General features: G+C 32.1%; 4 protein-coding genes and 1 pseudogene across 4 annotated transcripts; 1 reads left to right on the top strand and 4 right to left on the bottom strand.

The window, feature by feature from the left end:
* Nucleotides 1–937: 937 nt before the first annotated feature.
* Nucleotides 938–3468, top strand: LOC129902344 (protein RICE SALT SENSITIVE 3-like). Its single transcript, XM_055977563.1, has 7 exons — nt 938–1643; nt 1733–1786; nt 1942–2073; nt 2160–2268; nt 2489–2530; nt 2620–2676; nt 2786–3468. Exons 1-7 carry the CDS (start codon nt 1498–1500, stop codon nt 3323–3325), a joined length of 1080 nt encoding a protein of 359 aa, XP_055833538.1. The 5' UTR covers nt 938–1497; the 3' UTR covers nt 3326–3468.
* Nucleotides 3469–6039: 2571 nt separating this feature from the next.
* On the bottom strand, nt 6040–7749 carry LOC129902446 (probable carbohydrate esterase At4g34215). The gene is made up of 2 exons (XM_055977684.1): nt 7063–7749; nt 6040–6294 (listed from the first exon to the last, which is right to left on the bottom strand). The coding sequence occupies exons 1-2, from the start codon at nt 7747–7749 to the stop codon at nt 6040–6042; spliced, it is 942 nt and encodes a 313-aa protein (XP_055833659.1).
* A 1331-nt stretch (nt 7750–9080) lies between these two features.
* On the bottom strand, nt 9081–10711 carry LOC129902444 (probable carbohydrate esterase At4g34215; annotated as a pseudogene).
* A 275-nt stretch (nt 10712–10986) lies between these two features.
* LOC129903853 (low-temperature-induced cysteine proteinase-like) lies at nt 10987–15747 on the bottom strand. Its single transcript, XM_055979369.1, has 5 exons — nt 15197–15747; nt 12420–12655; nt 12177–12317; nt 11571–12020; nt 10987–11458 (listed from the first exon to the last, which is right to left on the bottom strand). Exons 1-5 carry the CDS (start codon nt 15702–15704, stop codon nt 11357–11359), a joined length of 1437 nt encoding a protein of 478 aa, XP_055835344.1. The 5' UTR covers nt 15705–15747; the 3' UTR covers nt 10987–11356.
* A 5932-nt stretch (nt 15748–21679) lies between these two features.
* Nucleotides 21680–22228, bottom strand: LOC129902443 (secreted RxLR effector protein 161-like). Its single transcript, XM_055977681.1, has one exon. It carries the CDS (start codon nt 22226–22228, stop codon nt 21680–21682), a length of 549 nt encoding a protein of 182 aa, XP_055833656.1.
* Nucleotides 22229–22762: the final 534 nt, after the last annotated feature.

Below are 22762 nucleotides of genomic sequence, written 5' to 3'. Positions count from 1 at the left end.
TACATAACATTATTGTAGAAGGGATGCCTAGTCTGTACAGTGATGCAATGTATACAATGAGTGGTTGCATTTAAAAGGGGAAAGGGGTCACTTTCAACCAAGTTCATTATGAATGTAGTGCCACTTACTTTAGAAGATTGGTGGAGGACCACCATTTATTGTGCCAGACTCTATCCAAGTACAAATCTTGGGAATCTTTTGGTTCTCCTTTTGGGGGATGCCAATTTGTCTTGCTGATATTATTAATCAGAAAGGAGGTTTTGTTTTGTGCTCATATACTTGCTTATTTGTGTCAACAGAGTTCAATATGTAGGGCTTGAGTTGGAAATATAAGGGCAGAACAGTAGAGAGAAGGGTTTCAACTGTGCTATATTAGAAAATGTAGATTAAACATCTCAAGGGCCAAGGCGCGGCCTGGTTGCCAGAGAGTAAAAATCAGTGTAGACCAATGTTTAGATTTTAGAAAACTCTGAGTGATTTCCCCCCATATGTTTAGCATTATTGGACAAGGCTATATCGGCTACCTGTGCTAGTGGGAGGTAATAGACATACAATATAATAATTGAGGTGCGCGCAAATTGATCCGATCAGCTAGACACCACTATAAAAGATGTGGAATGAAGTGAACAAGGGGATTGCAGGGAGGGCTCCCTCAACTTTGGAGATGAATAAAATGCTCTATTGGTATTTCAAAAAAAAAAAAAGGTAGGAGAGTGTAGTTTTGTGGTATTTATAGGAACAAAAAATTGGTTAAGGATTCATTGCAGTACATAACAGTTGGTTAAGGATTCATTGCAGTACATAACAGTTTACTTCATAACCTAAAAATCTAACTACTATAACATAAAAAATACAGCAATATAAAGCTTATTTGAATGATACAACAGGCTGTTATATTTAATCTTTCTTCAAAATGGACCCCATTTTCAGCTGTCAGCTCTGTCACAAAAATAACAGAATAACAGTCCTTGCATCCATCACTAACAGTGTGAGCCTATCATATCCTCTGTTAGAAAGACAGTCCGATGCCTAAAGTATTCTGTGTTCATGCAAGATGCGGTGAAGGACCGCACCAGGGTTGTAATCAACAGCCAAAATGCACGAAGAAGTAAAGGGGATTCAACATATACTACGCATATAACAAAATACTTATCTAAACAGTTCTATTTATCAGCGAAAGGGTGGCCCCCCACTGGCTATAATGTAAGCAGTCTACTCTGACTTAAAGCATCAGTGGTTGATGTCACACCTCAAACTCGTGACCATATGAAGACAACTTTACTGTTACCCCGAAATTTCCTCAACCAAACCAAATAAATATTGAGTACACAAAAAAACAGTTGTAAGAAATATGTTTCACTTAAATTCATGAGTTTCCTTCACACACTCATATTAAAGGCAATAAAATTCATCTTTTTTCTCTCAACAACTTTTGTGATTTGAAGTAAAACACTGTGCAGCTTTATGTTCTTTTTGTTTCTCTAGAAGGGGAAAAAAATGGAAGGTGGACTCCCCATGCTAAATTGTCTGTTACAGCACACACTTAGAAGTCTCTGTACTTGCTCTGACTCTTCTTCTAATGCTTCTGAGTGGGTCTATGCTGTTTTCTGGAGAATTGTCCCCAGAAATTATCCTCCACCTAAGTAAGCACATTAATAATCAAAATTTGTACATTGCTAATTACACTAGAAGAAGAATAGTGTTAGTATATTGTTCTTGACTTTTGTTGCAGATGGGATCATGGAGGAGGTTTGCTCGATCGAGCTAAAGGAAACAAGAGAAACTGGTAATGTTATTAGTACTAGGAGCAATTTTTGACTTCTGTTACCAACCAAGTGAATGTTCTGATAGTCAACCAACTAAGCTACTAAGATTCCATGTACTAGGATTATTTGTGTTTTTTAATTTGTGGACTAATTATTTGAGTTGATTTTATTTCAGGATACTTGTTTGGGAAGATGGTTTTTGTGACTTTTATGAATGTGAAAGAGCCACAAGGGAATATGTAAAGATAAATTTTGGTCCTGAAATCTTCTTCAAAATGTCTCATGAGGTTTATTCTTTTGGTGAAGGGTGAGATTTCATTTTCTTGTTTAATAAATAGAATGAGCTGCAATTCCCTAAGCAAAGTATTTAACCTTGTAGTAATAAATTTTCAGATTGGTGGGCAAAGTTGCAGCAGATAATAGTCACAGATGGGTGTTTAAAGATGCCCCAAATGAAAAAGATTCAAACTTTATTTGCTCATGGAATATGTCTATTGAACCTGTAAGCACCACTAATCCTCATTTCCTCCTCACCAATGGCAAATTCAAGATTTGAAATTTTGGGCTCAAAGTTTAGTATTTATTTCATGTTTACTGATTTTTCATATATATATCTACGTCACTATCAAAAATATTGAGTTCAGATGAACCACCTCAACATCCTCTCCCCTCCTTTTTCAATCTTTCTAAGTTCGGTATTTTCCTTCTTTTTTTTTTGCCAGCAACCAAGAGCCTGGGGAGTTCAGTTTAACTCAGGAATTCAGGTAGTGAAAGTTCAGCTAATGAAAACGTATTATCACTCTTTATGTCATTTCAAAGATTTTAATTTAGGAAGTTTCTGTTATTTTGGCAGACTATTTCTATTATATCTGTTAGGGAAGGCATAATTCAGCTTGGCTCACTTAATAAGGTGTTTCTCGTCTCGTACTTAATGCTACTTAACGCTATTTTCCTTCTTAACGCTACTTAATCCTATGCTATTCATGTGTTTTCACTGATAACCGGTTCACTACCTGTAGGTATTTGAAGATCATAGTCTAGTAGTAAGCATTCAGAGGAAATTCAGTTACCTCCAGAGCATACCGGGCTTCTATGCAATTCAGAGACCTTTTTTGCCAATCCAACATCCACACACTTACAAGCCAAACAATGTCACTCTAGTTAATGAGACGGATTATGGAATAGATGATAAACACCTGCTAAATGGATCGAAAAGAGTTAATGGTGAACGATTAATTCATGAGTTCCCGTTCAAGTCCATCAACTTTGGCTACATTAGTCCACAAACCATGGCTACTCTACCTTTGTGCTCGATGCCTATAGCAGCACCGTCTTGTTATGCTAATGCAGTACATGAGATGAGTACTTTACACGACAGAGTTATGAGGAACACTACAAGCAAGGATGTCAAGGTTGATGAGCTAGGCCATTTTAAGTTTGAGACAGCTGAGGAATATGACCAATTTTCCTTAAACCATAACTTAGGACTGGAAAATAAGGTAGTTGAGGTTGGTTTTAGACAACTAGGAAAAGGAGGGGCTGCTCCAAATCCAAGTTAATTGTAGCTTAGTGTAAGTAACAAACTGCAAAGGGTCTAACTACATAGGGACCTTTGGCTGGTTGTTAATTAGCTTTTTACTTGTTGATAAAGTACTGAGTAATTTGTTTATATGGTAATGATATAGTAATCTTTAGCAATTTATCTTGTTCATGTTATTTATTGGATATACACTTTCTACGCAATGTGAACATATTGTTCGGATTGACTTGTATGCGGAGGCGGATCTACAGTGTAATTTATGGATTCACTTGAATTCAATAACTTTTTACCAACACTACACCCAAAATGATCTTTAGCGGCAATTAATTAACAGCAATAGCTTAATTGCCACTAAAAATGTCTTTTTAGATGCAATTAACACTCTTTGTAAATGTCGCTAAAGCCTATAGCGATATTGGATCTAATGACAATTAATTAATGCCGGTAAAGGTTTTAGGACTCTTTATTAATATGCATATTTATTGCCGCTAAAAGTTATTTTTGTTGTAGTGTAAATTATGTATATGTATTAAGAGATTCACTGAATATCTATATATATTTAATTGTGAACCCAATTATTATTATATATTAACTTGAGGTTGTGGTAGGCTTATGTTATTGTCTTTTTACACAAGTCCATCATCGAAAACAGTCTCTCTACCTCTCACAAGATATGGATAAGGTCTGCGTGCACCCACCCTTCTTGGACCTCACTTATGAAATCACCTTGAGTATGTTATAATTTGCCATTGTGGACCACTTTCTAACTGCACAGATAGAGCCAGGATTTGAAATTTATGCCTTTATTAGTTTGGAATTTTAGTCCTTTTAACTTCTAAATAATGAATATTAAATTAATAATTTGTATTAGCTCCACCGTTGTTTCTAAGGTTCTAAAGTAAGCTGTAAGGGGAGAAAATTATTGTCCTTTGAAAGAGTTCCCCTAAATGAATTGTCACCTAGTGTCCTCCCATTCAAGAATTCAATTACTACATATCACATCACTGGTTAGATCAGCTCCATATTGATTTTTGCCCTACTTGTTAGTTGTTTCCCACTTTTCTAATTAAAAAAAAAACAAAACAGTTGCACCAAATTATTAAAAGGACCAGCTCTGGACCAATGCATTCATAAATATGTTAGTACTTCCTTTGTCTCGTATAAATTGTCCACTTTTCTTTTCACACGCCTCTTATGAAATCATTAATAATGACAGTTTTACTAATTGAAAAGGCTAGAAGGACAATTAATATTTTATTAGGGAAGCAATGTTCAAGATTAGATTCTATATTTAGAAAGTAATTATGAAATATGAGTGCTAAATCTTGGATAGGCGTTAAAACAATCAAAAATAGACAGACAAAGCAAAGAAAGTTGTAGCACAAAGACAGTATGGATGGTCCCTAGCTGTCACCGACTTAAACTTCAACTAAGACCTCCGTACGACACTTGACAACTTACTTACGAATCTTTCACGATCTTGCAAGCTCAAGTAAGCCTTTTAGACTAGATCGCTAAGGGAACGCTAGATTGTAAGAAAGACAAGAGAGTTTTTATGATGAAGGTTTTATATTACTTGGAAGAATGCTTGATTTCTTGATCATTTGCTACAAATGAATGTCCTCCTCTATTTATACCACTCTTTAGGGGCTTAAGTGTAAATACAAATTACTACACAAGCCCTTCCATATTTACAAATTAATCTCTCTTCTAGATTTCTCTACTCAACTAGAAGATTCTAAGGACTTTCCATGCAAATCTATGAAATTCTAAAATCTTCCAAGGAAATTCTCCACATGTCTCTAGAATCTTCCACTATGGACTAGCATTTTTCCTATATAAGGCTTCCACATGGCCAACTTTGTGACATGTGGCACTTACGTGGCGCTTATATGACGTGATGATGTGGCGGGTTATCACACTAGCCTTATATTTTTCCTTTTCACTATTTTGGGGACAAGATGCTAATTAAATTCCATGAAAATGTGAGTTATTGACTTAATAATATGTGTTGTGTTATGAAAACGTTACTCCCTTAGAGAGTGCAGAATTAGAGTACAGTTTACGATCAATCAAGTACAAATTAATGGAAAATTTGTATTATAAAATATGATTTTTCCACTTATTTTTTTTCGAACCAGCTAACTAAGAAAGCACATAGTGGGAAACAGATTCTCACTGCAATACTGGAAAGCTTCCTAATTTTTTGGTGTAAAACCGCTACTATTTTTTTTAAACCAATCAATCAAAATATCTTGGGAATAGCCACTGAACATTTTTCAGAGAAAAATTTCAATGGGAAAATAGTGATTTTTTAAAGTAGTGGTAGCTTTGGTCTAAATCTATATTTGGCTTAAGAAATTTATTAAATACGTATAAATTATTAATTTAGTATCCAGTAATTTAAAAGAACTAGAATCTCGAAAAATAAATTTCAAATTCTGACTCCGCTATCGACTCCAATTTCGTAATTCGGGTTCAAAATATCAGTACATTATGAAACTTGTACCACTACGAATACAAACAAGCAGACCAAAAAGCGAGACAGTAATTTAGAAACAAACTTAACAAATAAAAAATGAATTGAGACCTATATTGTGCGGATTCTCTAAAAATTATTGTCAGTTGTTTTACTGTGTCGTATCTTTTCAAAAATGCTCTGCTTTTAGAAAATCCGACACACACCTCACGACTTTTTTGGAGAGTTCGAGCGATACAGATTGAGACTACTAGCTACATCATATGATAAATCTTGTTTGAATTAAATTTAACAGATTGAAATTTGGTGTTAAGAAAAGTCTGAGCCATCATATTACCAAGTTGGACTTGGCCTTGAGTTGTGAGATGAAGCCCATCTGAACCCACTGGTAGACCATTAGCATCCACTTTTATTACATTTAGAAGATCAATATCCATCTGTGCTTGTCTCACTACATTTACAAATTTAAATTTTCTTGCAAATGGTTTTTTTGGATAACGTAGAACAACCTGCAAAATAGAAGAGTTTAGTTTACTTCTCTACAAAAAAAAATGCAGTAAACAGCCTATTATAACCAATTGAAATACAATGATAGTGTTAAAATTATTCACCATGCTATTGCATATAGGTTTAAGTAAATTGAAAGGAAATTCTAGTTGTTTCGATTGAGTTTATGCTATGTATGTTAACTGTATATATGTTTTTTACATCATCGGGTGAAATTGACCTACAACAATAAGTAACTCTTCATATCAAAGACTTTTCATGTGATAACTAGAAAAATAGGCTACTCTTCAAATGAGAACTACAAAAATCGAGTGAGGTAAATTGCATCGATAATATAATAATCATTACACAGTCAATATATATATAACTTAAATCCGTATTAACTAGGATTATCATCTTACACAAAAATCACTTGAAAGAGAACACCAGTACGATAATGTTTTCAAATTAGTACTTATACCTTCACTAAAGCTAAGAATTTGTTCAAAAGCATGTAAAGGTTCAATTCTTCAATAAATGTTGCAACTTGCAAGCACAATAACAGAATGAAACCTAGATATACTACACAAAAACAAGAATTAGCTAAAAGAAATCTTTGTTAATTTGTCACTAATAGCCAGTAGCTACCATGATTTTTTGATTACCCTTCACAAATTTGTCACTAAATATGATTAGTGGAGGTTTTTTGTTATTTAGCGACAGAAATTGTCACTATATATGTACATGAAGCAAAATAGTGAAAAAAATTAAAGGATGTATATATTGTTTACCACAATAACAGGAAGCAGAGGAGAATTCAAGTCAGCGCGTAGATCTTGAATGAACTTTATGAATTTGGATTTATAATATCTTGCAGTATACTTGTCCTTTGTATCACTTTCACCATGGTACCACAATAATCCTCTAATTGTTCCTCCATGTCTAAGAGAAAACTTAGCTCTACTTATCAATTGATCATAAGGCAAATTCCCACGAATCCACGCATGAATTCCAGTACCTGACTTAGAACATGGCACTAAACCAATAACCCCAAAATTTGGATCTTGTTTAAGAATTGCATTAGCAAATGCCATTCCAGGACCAACTCCACAATTATGAAGACAATCAACCGCGTAATTAAGGGGTTCATGTGCAATTTCCCACTTAATAGCTACACTTAATCGAAGAATTTTATCTGGATTAGGTTGACATTCGTCAGGTATAATACCATCCCAAGTAAAGTTGTGTACACCTCCTTGGCCTGCCATGTTGCTTTGTCCTGCTAATATGAATATTTGTTTGTTCAATTTGTCTGTGCTACGATTTGTAATTAGTAGATGATGTTGATCGTTATGACTCGTAATCCACCTTAAGTAAAACAGAACAAAAACAAACATCAAGATTAACAATATTTCTTCTGTTGCATATTGTAACTTCTTGTTGAATTTGAACAGCATCATCTTCATCTTCACCTTCATTTTCAATATTGTCCCAGAGTTAGTTTTACTTGTTCACTTATTCTTGTGGTGGAAAAAGCAAGAATAATCACCAGACATTAATTAGAAAATTCATAATTAAAGAAAAAAAGTAGTAGCAAAATGCTAAGTAGAAATGACTATATGTGATTTGGTTATAATGAACCTGTTTGTCTAGAGTGGATTAACCTTGATCAATATGCATTAACATATATAGGCTTCATGCTAAGTAAGAATTAATATAAATGACATTTAAGAAGAGGATATTTATCTGGCCCTCTTTTTTTGGTTCCACAATTTGTGTTCTTATTTTAGTCCTAATTTGGCAGCTTCAAACAGGTACATCTTTAGTGGAATTAGTGCATGAACGATAAATTTTCCAAATTAAGAAGATACTTGCTTCTTTTATTATAGGACCAAGTGAGGCAGAGGCGGATCGGATGCAGCATTACCGTATTTAGTTCATCTGAAATCTAATACTTTTGACATGAAACATAATTTTATACGTAAAAATTTACTAAAATTGTAGACCTACTATGTTGAAAATACAATGGATTCATTCTAAAAATCTTAAAGAGTGAATCCATATAGCTTAAATCCTAGATTCGTCTATACTATAGATTGAATGTCTTTGGAAAAATTCCCATGTTGAGTAATATGTCTTGACTATGGGTGCATTAATCTAAGCTAAATTAATGTGCACATTGAATTATTGAAATAATCTTATTCAATATGTTTGTGCACCAATAGAAGTTTGTTACTCTCTCCGTCTTAATTAAATATATTTATCTTCTTTTAAAAAATATTATGTGTTAGGAAGAGTTTTGATATATCTTACCTTTATTTGTGTCGTAAGATGATATAATCTTTTTTTATTCAATATTTATTCTATTTATGTGTTATCACCCCATAATTGAAGTATTTGTGGTCTTCCAAAAGAATTGCTACGTAACAAGGGTAAAAAAAAATTAAAAATAATTTTATCTTTAACTTCTAAAATGACAAATAATTTGAGATAACTATTTTTAGAAATCAAGACAGATAAATTGAAATGGAGAGAGCATCTTTATGTTATATCTACAAAGTTTAATCATTCAGTTGGAAGACAATATTGTTTAGTTATATAGTTGATCGACTGTAGATATCATCATTGGTGTGTTGATTATGTCTATGTTTAATTTGACAATTTTTCTTCCTGCGGATGAAGCATCAACAACAACATATTCAGTGAAATTTCACTAAGTGGTGTCTGAAGGTATATGAAGCATTCAGTATTTCGACGCACAACATAAATTTATCTAGAAATCTATTAAAATGGCAACAAATAGTAGGTCTCAAAAGGTTGTAAAATTGTTTAGTCCAAGAAAAGCATGAGCAAAATATGACCAAGTTGAACTTAAGCTGATGTAGTGAGATGAATGCCATCTGGACCTATTTCAAGTCCCTTAGCATCACTTTTTATTACATTTGAGATGTTGATTTCCAACTCAGCTGCTCTCACTTCTTGTATATATAGACCTACAAATAGTTTTTTGGGGTATGGTATGATAACCTGTATATAAATGTAACAATTAGTTGACTTAAAAGAGACACTGCATAGATTAAGTACTATAAATCATAATTTATTTATTTTTATGTTAGAAAGTACACAAATTTTGTGTGAGAAGTTAAAAATCAAAGTTGAAATTGTTTGACAGTCCAAATAGTAATAGCGTCATTTCTTCTCAAAGGGAGAGAGCTTTAAATAACAAATAGAAAATCTTTTTAAGATATACACGGTTTTATCTCTATCTTTACGAGGTAGAGAGGTTGTCTCCGATGGAAAGTGACAAAGATCACTAAATGGTTACTGGAAAATTGATGAAATATCTTCCATCTTTGTTCAAGAAGCTTCTAAGTAGTTTGAAAAAGACGGACAAAACATATTCACACGAGTTCAAGAATTTGATACAAGTTCAACATCTTTTGGACAAAACACACTTGGGTCTTCTGAACTTTACACATTATTGGACTCATATTAAATTTGGTCCTGTCTAGGGCCCCCGGTACATACAAACTGAATTACTTTCTCTTCAGCCCAACAATGTGACACATAGTATAATTAGGATACACTCTACATACAATATAAAATGGCACTTGAATGAGACAAAGTTAGTTAGGATAATTTGCAGATTTATTTTATTTATTTACATTCTTTGTACAATATAGAATTTACATTTTCAGTCCCTAGTTTAGTAGTATAAATAGATACAACAGTGTATACAATAGATCAGAGAAATATACAAGAGAAAATTTCCAATGGTGTTTGTTTAATTTCTCTCATTTCTTCAAAAATTGGGAGAGTAGGAGCCTGTAAGTCACTACGTAAATCATTAAAGAATTTCTCCAAGTTACTCTTATACAAACTTGATACATTTTTTGCTTTTACATCACTCTCTCCATGATACCACAATAATCCCCTAATTGTTCCTCCATTTTTTACAGCAAATTTTGCTCTTCTAATCAAAGCATCATAAGGCCTAGACCCGCGAATCCATCTATGTAACCTCCTCTAGAACAAGGTACTAAACCAATGATACCAAATTCAGGGTCTTTTTTAAGAATCTCATTAGCAAAGGTCATTCCAGGACCAAGTCTACAATAGAGTATACAATGAATACCATAATTTAGTGGCTCGTTTGCTTTTTCCCATTTTTGAGCTGCGTTGAATCGTAAAATCTTTGGATTCGGTTTACATTCTTTAGGCACAAAACCATCCCAACTTGCATTTTTCACAATTCCTTTTCGATTTGCCTATTTACTCCTCCACTACCTGCCATATTGCTTTCCCCTACTAATAGGAACACCCGTAAATTCCTCTTGCCATTTATGCGACTTTCTGAGGACTCATCATCCAATTTAAGTGACACAAAAACACAACTACTGTCACGATCAATATGATTTCATCGCTCTTACCAGGCAACATGTTGTAATGACTTACTTTATGCAAAGGGGGAAAAAACAGCACCTGCTGAATGCAGATTCAGCTTTACTTTTGAATCTTCTTGTATTTGTTCATGTTGTGTGTATGCATCTATATCAATTTGACACTTTGATTAGTAATGGACGAATGAAATGAATCTTAAATATCTTTCTTTGGTGAGCCATTAAACGTTATTAACTACTAAAATAGCAAAAGATTATTTATCTACGGAAGGTTTAGCTTCGTTGAAAATAAACAAAAAGAGACTAAATGAAAGGTGTGAGAAGTATTGTCTTTGACATTATTAGTGAAATGAAAGTACAAGCACCACATGGAATAATAAACTGCATGGTGAAAGTAACAGATTAGTCATTTCGATGAAGGAATAAGGAACTATTTACATAAATCAGAAACAGCAGAATAATGAACTATTCTTTCAATCTTGTTCTAGTGCATTGTGCAAGCAATGAAGAAGTACTATACAGAAGTCAGCAGCAGCAGCAACTCTGTAAAATCCTCTGCTTTTGGAATAACCTATGTCTATAAGCTTTCAGCTGGAAATGAGGCGTTGCAAATTCAATGTACCAAAATGAGGACATCATGGGCGAATTCACGTTCTCATCACACAACATTCTAGCTCGAGACATTTCAAGAAGTAGTGCTTTTCATCATTCCATGATTGCTGAAGGCTCCAATAGGTTTGGCAAGAATGTGTGCCATTGCTTTGACTGCAAGGGGGTTGTTTTTGCTCTGTACCAACAAAAACACAATCGTGTTAATAAAGGAAAATAATCATATTGTTGTAGATATAATTAAGAAAATAAAAGTGTACGTCATACAATACAAAGTAGGGATCACTTACAATTGAGCATGTGCCGGCTCTAACATTGCAGACAGGATAATCATGTGGGCAGCAACTGTTATGGTCTTTACAGCAAGTAGCTCCTTCCATAGGGCAGCAACCCCAAGCAAAGCAGTATCTATGGTACTCGTAGACACAACAGCACGTCGTTCCTGATGGGCAACTGTACATATCATCACAGGCAGTAGGTGGCTTGACTGGCGATGGAGGAGATGGAGCTGGTTTCGGGGGATTTTGGCCTGTCTTGACAGGGTAAGAAACAACTGTAGCAATACCACACAAACCCTTTGGGTTTGCAATGTTTCGCTGCATCCTGAGGTAGCCATGTTCTCCCCAAGAAGCACCCCACGAGTTCCTCACGATCCAATAATCCATGCCATTTTCGCTACCATATCCTACTGCAACCACACCATGGTCCACTGCTGCACCACATTTTCCAGTAAAGATTCCCTGGAGCATAGACGGATCCAAGATTAAAACTCAACATGGATACAATATTCTTAGGACTTAGCAAGGAACATATTATGTTGGTTGAAACAAGAACTACCTAATTCGATCAAAAGACAACTTTATTAACAACAGGCCAATCTGAGTAAGGATTATTACCGATTTATAGTGCTGGAAATCTTTGCCACCAGCTTCAATAGCAACACTGACAGGTTGACTTGCAACAGCCTTTTTCATTGCCTTTTCATCATTAGCAGGAACATCTTCATACCCGTCGATGGTGACAACCTTGGCATTTTGCTGCAATTATTACAAAGAAAAATAAAAACTTTAATCGTCATAACTTGTTAAGTATTTTAGTTTCACTTCCAAGAATCCCTTAAGACTTAAAATGATACTGACCCTTGTTTGGTCACATCTTCCATCCTTGCCAGTATACGGGTAATCTTCCTCAGTATCTAGTCCTCCATTTCTGATGACGAATTTAAAAGCATAGTCCATGAGACCCCCATTGCAACCTGAGTTAATATTAGTATCACAATCTACCAGCTCTTGCTCGGATAATGAGATCGAATCTCCGGTCACCAACTTGTTTACTGCTTCAATGGTAGCAACTGCTGAGAAAGCCCAGCAACTCCCTGTTTCATTTTCCAAAAGTTACAACTATAGTGTAAATTATAAGTATATTTTTTTTTTTTACTGTGGTGCAACTTCCCACCAACCAGAGATAGAATTTGAATTTTATTTGTCTAAATTCTAGGACAGTAATTTTTAGAATATTTAGTGAGTTTATTGGCTTCTAGCTCCACCCTTGAACACAGGAGGCTCGAACGAATGGGAAAAATCACCAATTCCCTCCGTTCTATAATAATGGTAACGTTTTGCTTTTTGAGAGTCAATTTTAATCAATCTTCAAAACTAAATTGTATTATATTAATTTAAAATTAAAATTTAGATTTTTAAAAGCGACATGAAAAATATTTTGAGTTGCAATTCTTCCTATTTCAATATGATTTAAAAAGTATAGTTTTTATTAAGTCAAAATTTAAATAGTTTGGCTCTCAAAAAATAAAACGTAACAATTATTATGGACTGAGTAATTATTTTTGCTTATAATATTTGCCACTGGGTCAAACAGATTGCATCTCCAGTTGGAAGGAAAACACATGTGCCCACTCGATTAGAATATCATAAAAACTAAAAATAAAACTCCACAAATGTCCTTGTCCCCTCCCCCACCAAAAGTGTAATTTGGGAATGCTACCAAATCTATAATCTAATTAAAAATAACAATCGAATATTAGGTATGTACAGTTAGTATTAATTATCGACCAATAAGGTAATTAAAAGAAAAGCAATTGTTGAGAAAAGTGACAAAATGGCTATCCAGAACTTAGAATTGCAGTTCAAACCACTAACAAATACACCCGTGAGTTTTTAAATGTATGTTTAAATTTCTTAATTTAACTTTTCAAATTGAACTGAATATATCTCAATTTTGGTAATAGTCCTTTTACGAGTTTCAAAAGTAGTATGGATGTAATTTATTTATTTTTCAAAAAAAAGGAACTTCATGATACCTTAGTAATATTAACTCCTATAGGAAAATGACACATTGGTCTTCGTCCTTTTGAATATAATCGAAGAATTAATCTAAATAGTTATTTAATAGTTTAAACTTTTAAAATATTTGGCAAATATATTATATATTCTGTAAAATCAAATAGCAAATTCGACTGATTTTTTGTATAAATATCCCTTGATAATTTGCACATTCGATATATATTTTTAAACTGCAAACTTTGTCACTGATGTAATTAACATAGGCCTTTTCTACAGTATGATTCATGTTCATAGTTTTCACGCTTTGACCAGTTGGTGTGCATGAACAATAACGGTGAAAAGGAAAAGACAAAAGACAAGAAGAAATTAAAACAAGAGTATTTTGGACCACGGTACAAACTAATGAAGACGGCGGATAAGTGCTTTCTTCAGGAGCTGGATATAAATAACGTACTAAGAGAAAATTTATATATAATTTATATAGATATTAGTTATATAAAAAATAGTTATTCATCTATTAGTTAATTCATATTTTGTCATGTATAAAATTATACATAATTCCTTCATAATTTATATATGTATTAATTATGCAGATTTCTAAATAATAAATTAAATATCATATTAATTTTATACATGAATAATTTATCTTCTAACCAACTATCAAACTTGATATTACTTATGCAGGATTTAATACCTGCATAACTTATCTCTATATCAGCTACCAAACAATCTTTTTTGTCAATTAATTTTGTAATTCATTAAATTTCTTGAGAAAATTTATGTTTACATTCAAAAGATCTAAAAATAAAGTATAATTTTTTATGAGAATTTTATTTTTTTCTATTAAAATGGTAAAATATTTAGGTTGAACCATTCCATCCTAGTATCACTCAACCTTTACTAAAATTAAATCATGTCTATTAATATGTATGTATCTAATTATGAAAGATTAGATTTTGGATTCCTCGATATGAAGTCGTTTTTTTTATACAGAACTCTTTACACATTTGGAACTTTTTATTATTAATTTGAATTAGTCGGTCAAAACGAATACTAAACCCCAAATTAAAAAAAATAATTAAAAAAAGGACCATCTGAAATGGCCCATTGAGGTTCAGAGTTTATCAGCTAAGGTGTCAAAAGGGATGGGTTGACTTAATAGATTAAATTAGTAAAGGATCCATCCAAAAATTTGAATTGAAATGGTCTAACTCAAGATGTGTTAGTTAGAACAGTAACTTTTTGTTTATTATTTATAATTTATTTCATTATTTAAATAATTTTTTTTGTTATGAGTTATATATATACATCACATCAAACTAAAAAATATTTTGACTAAAACTTTTATGAGTTTATTCGGGACTTTAGGTTATATTTTATACCATAAATCAACCCATCTAAAAATTGGATAAATCAAAATGATCATGGGCTAATTTTATTATCCCTTACTTTACTTCTGTTTGAAATTTATGTAGTAGCACATCAAGTATGTCGGATTTCAATAAATAAATAAGAAAACACTTTCAACTGTCATCAACAAAGTCATATTCAGTACTTCTCAGAAAATAAGTAAAGTAATAAAACGTGAAACAAAAATAGGTAAGAGGTGCACATACCACATTGTCCTTGATCCTTAACACCAACAAGTACACCTTTCTTCACCCAGTCAACTGATTCCGGCAACCTATCTCCGACCTTAGGAGCATACCGATCACTTTGTCTATTCGACAACCTGAGATTAGCATCAGGCTTAGTACCCAAATACATAGACCTGTACTCCTCGTTAGTCAGATCAGAAAACTTAGTCAAACCGAGCTTATAACTCTTCTCCGGCATAGCGTTCTGCTCATCGATGTATTTAAGGTTGTCTTTGAAGATCTGGAACCTCTTGTCTTTTTCTCCCAAAACGTTGTACACTTTTTTTTGTTCAACTAGCCACGATTCGTACAAGGACATGACCTCGTCATCGGTCCGCTGTCCGACCGTTGACTCGCCGCCGCCGATCGTGTGATGTTTTTCGTTGTAGGTTATAATGGACATGTCCTCTGCCGCCGATGTTACGGCGGCGGAGGACACGAGCATTACGAGGATCGAGATGGTGAGAGTGGAGAGATGAATCGCCATGTTTGATTTGTTTAGTTGAGGTATGGAAAAGGAGATGGGAAGTATTGGAGAAAGAACTGTTCTATAAAGGCAAAAGAAAGGGTAATTTCGACAATTGGTAAAGGTGGAATATTTAATTACTTTTTTAATAAAGAAAAGATAAGGCATTTGAATATGTACAGATTTCTTGGAGGAGAAGATTAAGTAGGAAAGGTAATTATACTAGTAGTATTTATAGTCCTTCAAATATCGATAAATTACGATTTTGATAGCTATAAATTTTACTTAAAACACATTTAATCTTCAAGTAATTGCTATGTACACTTTTACTTTCTTTTAATGGTAAAAGTTCACAAATATAAGGGTAATAATGTTTCAAACCTATAGTGAAATTTCACATATTTATATGCACTTGATCAAATTTATAATTCATTGATAGGATGGGTTTTATTTTGAATGAGAAATAATTTACTTAACTCACTGACTAAATCATTGCTTTCATATGGCATAAAGAGTTATTGGTTAAATTTAATAATAAGTTAAAAAATTAGATACTTTTAACTTTGGTATTAGGGTTAATGTTTACGTTAGACATTATAAATGGATTTAAATATTTTTAATGCAAAATAAGTGGATCTACTAAAGATGATGTGGCATGCAAGCTAATAATTCTGATGAGTTTCCATTGGATTTGTGTATTTTTTAAGCCGAAGTGCATTTTAAGTAAATAAGAATATAGTTAAGTGATTTTCATACAATGAAAAAGAAAAATTGACTTTTGCTTTGATATGAATATAATTAAACGATTTTTATAAATAATTTTGTGATATAAAAATATACTTGAGTGATATTCCATGAAATTTATTCGACCAACTAGATATAAAATCTGATGGATAACTATCAAATATTACAAGGATGAAAGTTCGAAATTTATTAATAATTGGAAGTAGGGGTACATGGACCGGGTTGGTTCGAATTTTTTACAAACCATTTGTATCAAGTTATTAAATCTATAAACCAAACCAAACCAATAAAAATCGGGTTTTTCGGGTTTTTTCGGATTTCTCGGGTCTTTCATAGTATCTAATAAAAAGCACAGAGCAGTGCTTCTTAAAAAGAGTTCTAGTACAAAATATCAACATATAAGATGGAGACAGAAAACTGTTTGAAGTTTTAACTTTATAATATAACTTTATAAGATGGGTTTTTTTTGTATATTATTTAGATGAGCTTCTCAAGTTCAAATCTAAATGTAAGAAAGAAATAAAAATTATGAAAAAAAATTTAAAAATATTTATAAATTACATTTTAATAAATATTTTTATGTATAACATAATTTAAAAGTAGTATATCTAATATCGGGTCGGTTTGGGTTTGGTTTGACTTTTTTTAGTTAAAACCAAACTAACCCTATAATGGTCGGGTTTTTTTTTTCAAACATCAAATCAAGTCAAACCAAACCACTAGTCGAGTTTTTTTCCGATTTGGTTCGATTTGTTGATTTGGTACGATTTATCGATTTGCCCTGTACAACCCTAATTGGAAGGATTGAAAGTGCAATTAAATATAATGAAATTAGAAATAGGAAGCAACTTGGAAATGAGTGAGAAATTGGTTAAACACAAAACTCTTGGGAGAGGCAAACCTACCATGGTGAAAAAGATAAAAGAAAGACGCAACTATCATGTGGAATACATGGGCTAGCTCTATATAATAAGTTGTACAAAAGTTAGATCCAATAAAAGATGAGAATGGCAATGAAAGAAGAAGCAAAAGGAAGAAAAAAAAATGTGACAAGTGGAGTTTTTTGGTTGGTGAGAAGCAGGGGCGTGTTAATGTAGATCTAAAAAATTTGATCGAACTCAGTAACTTTAAGTGAAATTTTTAATTTATTTAAATTTTTTATTGAATATGCATAAATTATTTAATTTAGAACTCAATAATTTCAAAAATTAAAATTTCAAACTCACAAAATTTAAATTATAATTATGCCTATGCATGAGAAGGAAATTGCGTTTTCTTCTTTCTCTTTGAGCTTTTAAGTTCCATTCATTCACAGCACAAATAAGATAATAATAATAGGGTAAATATTCATAAATTATATTTGTAATTGAAAACTTAGTAAAATGGTAGTTAATTTATAATAACAGGTTAAATAGATCGATTGTGTAACACTAAAAAGGAAAAAAAACTTACCTTAGTTTGTGGTATTTCAGTTAGATCCATCGTATGAAAAAAAAGTATGTTTTATCTTGTTTTTGCGGCGATTGTAGAACAAAGGTATATAGATTACTATATTTTAAATTAACTTGTATTATTCAAGATACTTTATTAATACACATCGTGATAGGATGATTGGAATTCTCACATTCTTAATTCAAACTTTTAAAAATGGAAAAAAAATTTGAAAGTGCCTTTAAGGTGGTTGTTTGGTGGAGTATATAATAATACTGAATATGGTGTATTAGTATTGTAGTGATTAGTTATGTTGAATTACTTTTTATCCATTGTTTGTTGTTTGGGTTAATGTATTAAGGATAGTTTTGTCCTTAACCATATTTATTTGTGTATTAATAATCATCATATTGTTAATATCATGGTTTGCTATGTATTAATTATACACCTTATAATAATGAACAAGGTGTATAACGAATACATACATAGGCTGAAAATTCTATCAAACAAAAATTAAATAATACCTTGACTAATATGTACTCTCCCCGTTTTAATTTATTTGTCTTGTTAACTTGATGTGAAATTTAAGAAAATAAAGAAGATTTTTAAATTTTGTAATCTTAAATTGAAGATATATATGTCAAATGTTCCAAAATGTTGATCTTGTGGTCTTACACATGTCAAAAGAAAATTAAAATTAAAGAATTGTAAAAAAAGAATATGACACTCTTTAGAAATGAACTAAAAAAGAAAATATGACAAACAAATTAAAATAAAATAAATAAATAAATAAATATATATATATATATATATATATATATATATATATATATATATATATATATATATATATATATTAGTTTTTGGTATAGATCCTACCAAACAACTTTCGTGTCTATTGATCCCCTCAACCCCACCCCCAATCCAAGAAAAAGAAACTTTGTACATAGTGTTTATCAAAAAAAATGATATAGTTGAATTTGTACTAGGTTCAGGACATACATTTTAGCTTAATTCATTAGATTCAATTATTAGAAGTTGAGTATTGTGATATTAATGCTCTAGCTATTTTTACACAATACACAATGTACCAGCAAAAGAATGATCAATATCATGTGAAGAGGGATTAGTTATCACGTTTGATTCTTTCCATCACTTATTTAGTACATAATTGACCAACAATCATTTTACGTTTTTGCCTTTTAATAATGTCACCTACTAAAGCAAGCCTCTTAATTACATTTTATAAAATAGGTTATATTCAGACACCATGTGAACGAAACAAAAAGATAAAGAAACTACCACGATTATAATAATTGAATAAAAACAGAATGATTTCTTTTTTGTTTTGTTAGGTTTAGAACTTGTTAATATCTCTAATTGATGACAATGATAGAGTATGCATTAATATTTTAATTAACATTATCTCCGTTCAATCCGTTTACAGCTATTGACAATGTCCATTTGCCCACCCATAAATTTCATCTTACATATTCGAACTATGTTATATTTTAATTGAGCATTTAAACATATAATAAAATATTTTTACTAAATAATTTTAACTCAAAATTTTGAAAAAACTTTTGAATATGTCTTCATACGCTTATTACATTAACAAATCAACTATTTAAAATATATTAGTACTTTTAATTAAACAAAAATATCAAGTTGTGATATAGAAGTCGGTAGGACCATAACTTATAAATTAATAAAGCAGGTACATCATTGAATTTTATGGGTGATTATTTAAGATTAGATCCTAGATAGAATATGGGTGCAACTCGATAGGAAGCAATTATTAAAAACATATACGCATTGATTATATATATATATATATATATATATGTAATGGATTTCCATGTATTAGTAATACACTCTTTAATATCATAATAGAGTGTATAATTAATGCAAGCATTAGTTATACATAGATTGAAAAGGTGTACCAAATAAAATATACTAGTTAGTAATACACAATTAATGCATGCATTTTTTCTTCTAACCACTCTGCCAAACAACCCCAAAAGTTGAAAAAGAATACCAAATAAGGTATTAGTAATATACTCTACCTACCAAATGACCCCTTAATCATGATTAGTTAGTATATATAGTAGTATTATTTTATTTTTTAATTAAATCAGACAATATACCTACGTGGCCACGTTATCTGAAGAAATAGTTTTTCTTTAATCTTCTTCCAAACTAATTTATGGAATATGTTAAAGTCAAGCAATTTGTCCCATATCATTAACCCGACTAAATGGGATCTTTCAAGTAAAGCTTAAAGATTTTATTGGATGATACAGTGTAATATGAAATAGTGACAGCAATTTATGTACTTAGAATAGTTATCTACATGTGATTGTGATTAATACTTCATACATCCTACTTCTTCTTGCACAAATAAATTGCATTACTCAAAGTGAGCTCAATATTGAATTATTGGTACTTTTATTTATATATTTTATTTTGGAATTTAATAAATTAAAATTAAAATTCAAATCAAGTAAATTTGGCTTGGATCAAATTTCTTAAGTTTGATTTCAAATTAGTTTCCGAGAGGAACTAATATAAAATTATTATTCGAGATTAAGTACTTGACTCATGATTAACTGGTGGTGGATAATTATTTGCGATGGATTGTTTCTTGATATATTTAATTTCCCTATTTTCCCCATTTCTTGTTTTCCTTTGCTTGTGAGGTCATTGATCACTTTACCATCTTTCTAGTTAGTTTTATCTTTGTTAGCTTTTAAATAAAAAATTAAAGTATTATCAAGTGTTTTGCCTAGCATAGAAAGTGATAATTCTTAATTTATTTGGTCGCATATATATTGTTTTTTATGGGATTCGACCATATCTTATAGTTGGGTAAATTATATTGCATACTATCATGTACTATCTCTCATCTTTTATAAGAGCGAATTTATCGTTATCAATATTCATTCAAACAACGAAACCATTATAAAGGAAATTTCTAATCTAATCAAAGTAAAATCATGTGTAGATATATAGATCATACTACTAATTGTTCATTTCCAAATCAATCCTTGTAATTTCTATGTGATTCAAACATCAAGTAAAATGCTTCTTTAAGGACCGGTCAGTGCCACAACTCCTCAAATAACAAGGATAAATACAGTCACGCTGAATGCATCTTCGTTTTCGATTCGAAATCCAAATATTCTGAAATAAACTAAAATTTTGATTTGAATTTCAACCCAAAATATGCTCATGAAGATAAATATGAGCTGCAAAAACAAAGAAAGAAAACAAGGAAGAGGGAGAGCAGATGCAGAGAGAAGCAGAGAAGAGAGGAGCTAACAGAAGAGAGAAGAAGAAGAGAAAGAGTAAAGTAGATATTTTTTATTTTCAGCTCAACTTCAACTAATTACACTTAGTGTATATATATACACTTTGTTAGGCTAGTTAACTAAAATAAGTTACTCTAACAACTTTAACAACTAGTTAGTTAGAGGTCTTAAACTGATTTTGGTAAATTGACTAATCTACCCTCTTTCTAGTTAACTTCTCACAACACTCCCCTTCAAGCTAGGAGGCGCAAATATGTTCAAAACTCCTAGCTTAGACAGAAGGTGTTCATGCTGCATTCTGGACAACCCTTTAGTTAATATATCTGCAGGTTGTTCTTGAGTCGGTAGATAGTCCACCTTGATCAAACCTTGTTGTAACCTCTCTCTAATGAAGTGACAATCTATTTCTATGTGTTTTGTTCTTTTGTGATAGACTGGGTTTGCTGCAATTTGAATTATAGACTTGATGTCACCGTATACTTGTACTGACAGCTCAACTGCAGTTCCTACTTAATTCAGCATTCCAAGCAGCCACACCAACTCTGACACAATGGAGGCCATGCTCTTATACTCAGCCTCAGTTGAACTCTTTGATACTGTGGTTTTCTTCTTGGCTTTCCACAAAACTAAGGACTTTCCAATCATAATCATGTACCTTGTTACAGATTTTCTGGTAAGTGGACAAAAAGCCCAATCAGCATCACAAAATGCAGTAATTTTGTGACCTAAGTTGTTGGACAGTAGTATTCCTTGTCCAGATTGCTTCTTTAAGTATCTCACCACTCTTAGTGCAGCTTCCATGTGGGATTTTTTTGGTTGGCTCAGGAACTGACTTAATATCTGAGTGCTAAAAGAAATATCTGGTCTTGTCATATTGAGATATAAGAGTTTTCCTACAAGTTTTTGATAGCTGACCTGATCTATCAAGGGATCATCAGCAGCTTCTTGCATTTTCTTCACATATTGATCATACTCTCTTGATGTTAATTTGACATTAACATCTATAGGTGTTCCTGTTGGTTTAGCTGCTCTCATTCCAATTTCTGCGCTCAAGGGCATATTTTCTTTGATGCATTAGTATCCCTTCTGTGGACCTTGTATATTCAATTCCCAGAAAGTATTTGAGCTCCTCTAGGTCTTTCATCTTGAAGGCCTTTTGTAGAGCCTCATTTATATCTTTTATCAACTTCAAGAGCTTTCAATAATCAGCATGTCATCCACATACACAAGTATAATTATAATTGTTTCTTCTGATTTGCTAAGAAATAGTGAGTGATCATACTGGCTCTGTTTAAATTTAAGAGAGACAAGTGCCTCAGTGAGTTTATGATTCCACTGTCTTAGGGCTTGCTTCAGTCCATATAGGGATTTTATCAATCTACACACCTTCTCCCCTTGACTGATAAACTCCTAAGAAAGGTGTATATAAATTTTATCATCAAGATCCCCATGGAGAAAAGCATTAAACACATCCATTTGATGAATGTGCCACTGTTTGGAGGCAGCAAGAGCTGGGATAAACCTCACTGTAACCATCTTCATAAATGGAGAGAATGTTTCTTTGTAGTCAATACCTTCTTGTTGACTGTAGCC

Source organism: Solanum dulcamara, chromosome 9, assembly GCF_947179165.1.
Source record: "Solanum dulcamara chromosome 9, daSolDulc1.2, whole genome shotgun sequence".
NCBI lineage: Eukaryota > Viridiplantae > Streptophyta > Magnoliopsida > Solanales > Solanaceae > Solanum > Solanum dulcamara.
This window is presented reverse-complemented; position numbering and strand designations above follow the sequence as displayed.

Coding starts and splice junctions, on each gene's coding strand:
- LOC129903853 (XM_055979369.1), bottom strand. CDS start 15,704: ATGGCGATTCATCTCTCCACTCTCACCATCTCGATCCTCGTAATGCTC. Junction 12,318..12,419: donor GAAGATGTGACCAAACAAGG/GTCAGTATCATT, acceptor TAATAATTGCAG/CAAAATGCCAAGGTTGTCAC. Junction 12,021..12,176: donor ATTTCCAGCACTATAAATCG/GTAATAATCCTT, acceptor TCTATGCTCCAG/GGAATCTTTACTGGAAAATG.
- LOC129902344 (XM_055977563.1), top strand. CDS start 1,498: ATGGAAGGTGGACTCCCCATGCTAAATTGTCTGTTACAGCACACACTT. Junction 2,531..2,619: donor AGTTTAACTCAGGAATTCAG/GTAGTGAAAGTT, acceptor TTATTTTGGCAG/ACTATTTCTATTATATCTGT. Junction 2,677..2,785: donor AGCTTGGCTCACTTAATAAG/GTGTTTCTCGTC, acceptor CACTACCTGTAG/GTATTTGAAGATCATAGTCT.
- LOC129902446 (XM_055977684.1), bottom strand. CDS start 7,749: ATGAAGGTGAAGATGAAGATGATGCTGTTCAAATTCAACAAGAAGTTA. Junction 6,295..7,062: donor CTCTGCTTCCTGTTATTGTG/GTAAACAATATA, acceptor TCTATTTTGCAG/GTTGTTCTACGTTATCCAAA.
- LOC129902443 (XM_055977681.1), bottom strand. CDS start 22,228: ATGCCCTTGAGCGCAGAAATTGGAATGAGAGCAGCTAAACCAACAGGA.